A 7500-nucleotide genomic window follows, 5' to 3' on the forward strand; every position below is an offset into this window, starting at 1 on the left:
AAAACATGCTAACCTCTCACCATTACCAATAACAGAGACTACACCAAACATGCTAACCTCTCACCATTACCAATAACAGAGGCTACAACAAAACATGCTAACCTCTCACCATTACCAATACCAGAGGCTACAACAAAACATGCTAACCTCTCACCATTACCAATATGAGAGGCTACAACAAAACATGCTAACCTCTCACCATTACCAATAACAGAGGCTACAACAAAACATGCTAACCTCTCACCATTACCAATAACAGAGGATACAACAAAACATGCTAACCTCTCACCATTACCAATAACAGAGGCTACAACAAAACATGCTAACCTCTCACCATTACCAATAACAGAGGATACAACAAAACATGCTAACCTCTCACCATTACCAATAACAGAGGATACAACAAAACATGCTAACCTCTCACCATTACCAATTTTATTTATTTGTTTCACCTTTATTTAACCAGGTAGGCAAGTTGAGAACAAGTTCTCATTTACAATTGCGACCTGGCCAAGATAAAGCAAAGCAGTTCGACACATATAACAACACAGAGTAACACATGGAGTTAAACAAATGTAACCCTCTCACCAGGCTTGAATATGACTCTCACAACATTAACATATGTAGAGTATCTCAGCAGCATGGGACTTTAGGTGAGAAGGACATCTCCAATAAGAATTCCTATTGTAAACTATCTAGGGTTATGACAATAGGGTATTAACTTCAGATGAAATGATTATAGGTTTCTGTTATTGAATCAGGATAAACCATCCCGTGCATTAAATTAAAACAATTAATGACTCCACCAAGGCAACATACATAATGTTCCATATGTGTATTAAAACATTTTCAAACACAAATACATGTTCAGACACAACATCAAAAGAAATAAAAAAAATAATAAACCCCAATGAGTCGTGCACAACCAGTGTCCAAATTAAGCACCTCACATTGTGGTTACTCACGACTTGGTAGATATTCCCTCAGCGAAGTATGGCAGTTCCATGCAGGTTTCCTCACAAACTCCAAGGCAAGCACAGCGACACATGCAGACAGTACTCCTTAGTAACCGATATCCCCATGGCAACACGAAGTCGTTAAGCTTCCCAAGCAATTATCTCCCGGTGTCACACGATGCTAGGCTAACCTCTAGCTGGCTAATACCTCCACGACGAGACGGTAGCTTCAGTCTTTACTAAGTTTTAACAAAATTATAACAACTCTTTTATTAAATAAAATATGTATTTCCCTTCATGTCTTAGTAGCTATGGGTTTTGTTGTAGTTCTGTTGTCTTCTTTTATAATTTTTCTTCACCAACCGTCCTGAGGTAAAACGTCCATCCTTTCATCAACGTCTTTTTCCCTCCCGTTAACCAGGTCAACTCCCATTGGCCACAACTTAACAAGCGACCTTATTGCTCAAAACGGAAACTTCAAAGTAAAACAAACTATTCACTTATACATTAAATAAATATTTCTTCAAAAAGCATAATGCATTAACAACATTACAGTTTAGGAGCAATTCAATCATCTTTTAAATATAAAACCAATTAATTATAACAAATAAACTCAATACTTGGTTCAAACAAGAGTATTACACAAACATACAGTCAATAATACAGTAGAAAATAAGTCTATATACAATGTGAGCAAATGAAGTGAAATAAGGGAGGTAAAGGCAAAAAAAGGCCATGGTGGCAAAGTAAATACAATATAGCAAGTAAAACACTGGAATGGTAGATATCAGTGGAAGAAAGTGCAAAGTAGAAATAATGGGGTGCAAAGGAGCTAAATAAATAAATACAGTAGGGGAAGAGGTAGTTGGGCTAAATTATAGATGGGCTATGTACAGGTGCAGTAATCTGTGAGCTGCTCTGACAGCTGGTGCTTAAAGCTAGTGAGGGAGATAAGTGTTTTGAGTTTTAGAGATTTTTGTAGTTCGTTCCAGTCATTGGCAGCAGAGAACTGGAAGAAGAGGCGGCCGAAGGAGGAATTGGCTTTGGGGGTGACCAGGGAGATATACCTGCTGGAGCGCGTGCTACAGGTGGGTGCTGCTATGGTGACCAGTGAGCGGAGATAAGGGGGGACTTTACCTAGCAGGGTCTTGTAGATGACCTGGAGCCAGTGGGTTTAGCAACGAGTATGAAGCGAGGGCCAGACAACGAGAGCGTACAGGTCGCAGTGGTGGGTAGTACAGTGGGGGAAAAAAGTATTTGATCCCCTGCTGATTTTGTACGTTTGCCCACTGACAAAGAAATGATCAGTCTATAATTTTAATGGTAGGTTTATTTGAACAGTGAGAGACAGAATAACAGCAAAAAAATCAAGAAAAACGCATGTCAAAAATGTTATACAATTATTTGCATTTTAATGAGGGAAATGAGTATTTGACCCCTCTGCAAAACATGACTTATTACTTGGTGGCAAAACCCTTTCTTGTAGTTGGCCACCAGGTTTGCACACATCTCGGGAGGGATTTTGTCCCACTCCTCTTTGCAGATCTTCTCCAAGTCATTAAGGTTTCGAGGCTGACGTTTGGCAACTCGAACCTTCAGCTCCCTCCACAGATTTTCTATGGGATTAAGGTCTGGAGACTGGCTAGGCCACTCCAGGACCTTAATGTGCTTCTTCTTGAGCCACTCCTTTGTTGCCTTGGCCGTGTGTTTTGGGTCATTGTCATGCTGGAATACCCATCCACAACCCATTTTCAATGCCCTGGCTGAGGGAAGGAGGTTCTCACCCAAGATTTGACGTTACATGGCCCCGTCTATTGTCCCTTTGATGCAGTGAAGTTGTCCTGTCCCCTTAGCAGAAAAACACCCCCAAAGCATAATGTTTCCACCTCCATGTTTGACGGTGGAGATGGTGTTCTTGGGGTCATAGGCAGCAATCCTCCTCCTCCAAACACTGCGAGTTGAGTTGATGTCAAAGAGCTCCATTTTGGTCTCATCTGACCACAACATTTTCACCAGTTGTCCTCTGAATCATTCAGATGTTCATTGGCAAACTTCAGACGGGCATGTATATGTGCTTTCTTGAGCAGGGGGACCTTGCGGCCGCTGCAGGATTTCCGTCCTAGTGTGTTACCAATTGTTTTCTTGGTGACTGTGGTCCCAGCTGCCTTAAGATCATTGACAAGATCCTCCCGTGGAGTTCTGGGCTGATTCCTCACCGTTCTCATGATCATTGCAACTCCACGAGGTGAGATCTTGCATGGAGCCCCAGGCCGAGGGATATTGAAAGTTCTTTTGTGTTTCTTCCATTTGCGAATAATCGCACCAAATGTTGTCACCTTCTCACCAAGCTGCTTGGCGATGGTCGTGTAGCCCATTCCAGCCTTGTGTAGGTCTACAATCTTGTCCCTGACATCCTTGGAGAGCTCTTTGGTCTTGGCCATGGTGGAGAGTTTGGAATCTGATTGATTGATTGCTTCTGTGGACAGGTGTCTTTTTTAAGTTGCGGTTAGGAGCACTCCCTTTAAGAGTGTGCTCCTAATCTCAGCTCGTTACCTGTATAAAAGACACCTGGGAGCCAGAAATCTGTCGTGTCATTGGGGTACCATTAAACTGAAGACATGTTTATCAATTAACTCCCTGTAATTATTATCACACGATTAAACTGATTAATCGTTTAATTGTAATTAACTCGGAGATCGAGGCACCAAGGAGAATATTCAGATTACAAAGCTATAATTTTCCTAATATAACTTTCCTCTACTATAATATTATAGTATAGGCCGATTATCTTCTGGTTTAAATGGTGTATTTTACCTCGAGTCCAGTCTCATTCCAAACATCGTAAATTGTTGTATCTGCACGAACCCAGTCTTTACTAAAATCATCCATACATCAATTGTCTTAAAATCATTTATTTACTACACTAAGTAATTAACAGAAAACATACAAACAGTAATTATCGTCACAAAGGATTGGTATAGTAATGTGCCCTAATGGCTAACAGGCATGGCTGGTCTGTTAGACAATGGGTCATAAACGGTCAGCTGAGAATGTACACAGAGTTCATTAATATTAACAATTGACAATTGAAGGCTCACTCATTCGGGAACAATTGCAATCAATATATATTTACGCTCATGTGTCGTCGTCGGGATCCTTGTTCGAGCGTCGTTCTGTGGAGAGTTTTGTCTCTCTCTCTCTCTCGGTTAGAATGGATCTTTCAAAGCGACATTCATTAATGTTGTTATAGAATGGATGTTTCGTTGGTCTTCGCGTTCGATGATATAATTTACTTAGCTGCAGACTAATAATTAATATCAAAGACTTGTTCTTATTCTGTCGGTATCAATAGTCTAAAAGTTAACCACATGGTATGGTTCACTTTCAGTAAAGGAATTGGATGGTAAAACCTATTGGCCATGGAGTGGAGGCCTGGTCTGAAGAAATGTAAATCAGGGTGGGTTTTATAGTGACCCTTGAACAGGCTTGTGAAATGACGCCTGGTCTTGTCTGTGTCCCTTGGGGGGCGTGCCGATGGCTGAGTGAAGCTTGGTACAGAAATCCAATTCTATCACATTAACATCAGTACATAGCATCTCAATGTATTACAAATAGCTTTATCCTTATTAATACATTTTATACAACCATTATGATGCAAGTCTTAAGCTGAGGCTATTATATAAACAGTTTTATGGTAATATGGCTATATTGTCTCTTCTGAGTATCACAAAATTGTACCAAGCGGACCAGTTCGTAGCTGGATTCTTCACCAATCTTCCATACCTTCTCCAGAACACAAATGTCGCTTGGCTCCCCAATTCTGTGAGTTGGAAGAATTTCCTGTGTCTCTCTATGGGCCATGTGGCCAGAGACTCCTCTTAGAGTTTTTACAACCCTTTCACACAGGGCCTGGGTGGTTGGGAAGGTAGGTTGGGGGATGGTACAAAGGGGAGGGGGTCAACTGTCCTTCCTGTACCCAAAGAGGCCAACGTCATGACAAATCTTTCTGATTGAGACAAAACGGATGGCACTGTGATAGACTGCATCTAATTTATTGAGTAGGGTATTGGAGGCTATTTTGTAAATGACATCGCCGAAGTCGAGGATCGGTAGGATGGTCAGTTTTATAAGGGTATGTTTGCAGCATGAGTGAAGGATGCTATGTTGCGAAATAGGAAGCCAATTCTAGATTTAATTTTGGATTGGAGATGTTTAATATAAGTCTGGAAGGAGAGTTTACAGTCTAACCAGACACCTAGGTATTTGTAGTTGTCCACATATTCTAAGTCAGAACCGTCCAGAGTAGTGATGCTGGACAGGCGGGCAGGTGCAGGCAGCGATCGGTTGAAGAGCATGCATTTAGTTTTACTTGTATTTAAGAGCAGTTGGAGGCCACGGAAGGAGAGCTGTATGGCATTGAAGCTCGTCTAGAGGTTAGTTAACACAGTGTCCAAAGAAGGGCCAGAAGTATACAGAATAACACCAATAACAGAGGGGGTCTGATCTTTGTGCCTCTGTAAATTTCTCATTCATCATCATTAACGATTCATTCATGATTATTCATAATCATGGTAGCATCCACATTAATGTAGAAGTGTTCAGAAACATCTTCTATTCTTACTGACAATACAAGTGAAGTGACTCCAAAATGACAGGACATTATTCACCATTCAGTTTCTATTAGGAAAAACATCATCCAAAACACAACCAAGACAAACTGCAAATGAATTCAACAGGTTTGTAGAATCACAATTGATGTAATCACTGCAGGCATGGATCATGGGACTAAATACTAAACTTATGAAAACTTTAATACAATATAAGTGAATTTGTCCGAATATGTACAACTTTTTCAAATGGGAGAACTAAATACATAAAGTGCTTTCCTTTCTTAACAGTAACACAGCTATGTATGAAAATACCCTAAAATAAAAGGTGACATTCTGTACTGTCACCTAATATGAAACATTCTATCTCAAATCCAAAATGCTGGATCATAGCACCACATTTAAAACTGTAAGCTTCACTGTCCAAACACATATGGTGTGGACTATGTGTGCCTGGTAAACACATGTGGATCTGGTGAACAGTTATCACTTGTTGACCAACTACAGGAATACTGACCTCAGCGTCTCCAGTTTACAGTGTGGATCCTCCAGTCCAGCAGAGAGCAGCTTCACTCCTGAATCCTTCAGGTCATTGTTACTCAGGTCCAGCTCTCTCAGGTGTGAGGGGTTTGACTTCAGAGCTGAGACCAGAGAAGCACAGCCTTTCTTTGTGACTCCACAGCCTGACAGCCTGCAACGAGATCATCATGACTTCACAAACACACTGGTAATTTAACACCAGTAGTGTAGAAGGACAAGGGTAGATGCATTTGGTTCATATTCCCAAACAACACATAGATTCATCTTCCATCAATGCATTTATTCAATATGTTTTTCAATATACATATTATAATACATATTTTTCTCCAAACATAATATTTCTTCCTGATGAATACTTCTTATATGTCATTTTATTTACTCACAGAGCAGCTCTGGAGGCTTTGACCACTGGCAGCAGCCTCAGAAGACCTTCCTCTGATCTGGAGAATTTCTTCAGGTCAAACACATCCAGCTCCTTTTCTGAAGTCAGCAATACAAAGGCCAGAGCTGACCACTGTGCAGGTGACAGGTTGGGTTCTGAGAGACTTCCTGATCTCAGGTAGCTTTGGATCTCCTCCACTAGAGAATGGTCATTCAGTTCATTCAGACAGTGGAACAGATTGATGCTCCTCTCTGGAGAAGGATTCTCCCTGATCTTCTTCTTGATGTACTTGACTGTTTCTTCATGGCTCTGTGAGCTGCTTCTTGTCTTTGTCAGTAGACCTCGTAAGTGCTTCTGATTGGATTCCAGTGAGAGGCCCAGAAGGAAGCGGAGGAACAGGTCCAGGTTTCCTGTCTCACTTTGTAAGGCTTTATCCAGGGCACTCTTGTAGACAGTAACTTCAGTAACTTCAGGCTTGTCTCTGAACAGCGAGAAAACGTATCTGAACATTGATTGAGGTTCATCCATTAGATTCTCATTGTTGTTGATGAATGAGAGGAACACATATACAGCAGCCAGAAACTCCTGAATGCTCAGATGAACAAAGCAGTACACCTTGTTCTGGTACAGCCCACATTCCTCTTTAAAGAGCTGTGTGCACAATCCTGAGTACACTGAGGCTTCATTGACATCAATGCCAGCCTCTTTCAGGTCTTTTTCATAGAAAATCAGATTGCCCTTCACTAGCTGTTGAAAAGCCAGTTTTCCCAGTGACAGAATGCTCTCTTTATTCCAGTGTGGACCTGTCTCTTCTTTCCCAAGATACTTTTCATTCTTCTGTTTGGTATGAAACACCACAAGGTGTGTGTACATCTCAGTCAGAGTCTTGGGCATCTCTTCTCTCTTATGTTCCAGCATGTGTTCGAGGACTGTTGCAGAAATCCAACAGAAGACTGGAATGTGGCACATGATGTGGAGGCTCCTTGATGTCTTTATGTGTGAGATGATTCTGCTG

The 7500-nt window shown here is 41.2% G+C and overlaps 1 protein-coding gene across 1 annotated transcript in view; it reads right to left on the reverse strand.

Moving 5' to 3' along the window:
* Window positions 1-2348: 2348 nt before the first annotated feature.
* LOC145876016 (NLR family CARD domain-containing protein 3-like) overlaps window positions 2349-7500 on the reverse strand; it is a 15685-nt gene continuing 10533 nt past the window's right edge. The window contains exons 7-8 of the mRNA XM_082971785.1: window positions 6487-7500; window positions 2349-6254 (exon numbers count right to left, since the gene is read on the reverse strand). The exon at window positions 6487-7500 is cut by the window's right edge and continues 793 nt beyond it. Of these exons, the coding sequence (XP_082827911.1) occupies window positions 6065-6254; window positions 6487-7500 (1204 nt within the window). The 3' untranslated portion in view covers window positions 2349-6064. The remainder of the gene's footprint in view (window positions 6255-6486) is intronic.

Source organism: Salmo salar, unplaced genomic scaffold (assembly GCF_965601325.2).
Source record: "Salmo salar unplaced genomic scaffold, fSalSal1 ptg000424l, whole genome shotgun sequence".
NCBI lineage: Eukaryota > Metazoa > Chordata > Actinopteri > Salmoniformes > Salmonidae > Salmo > Salmo salar.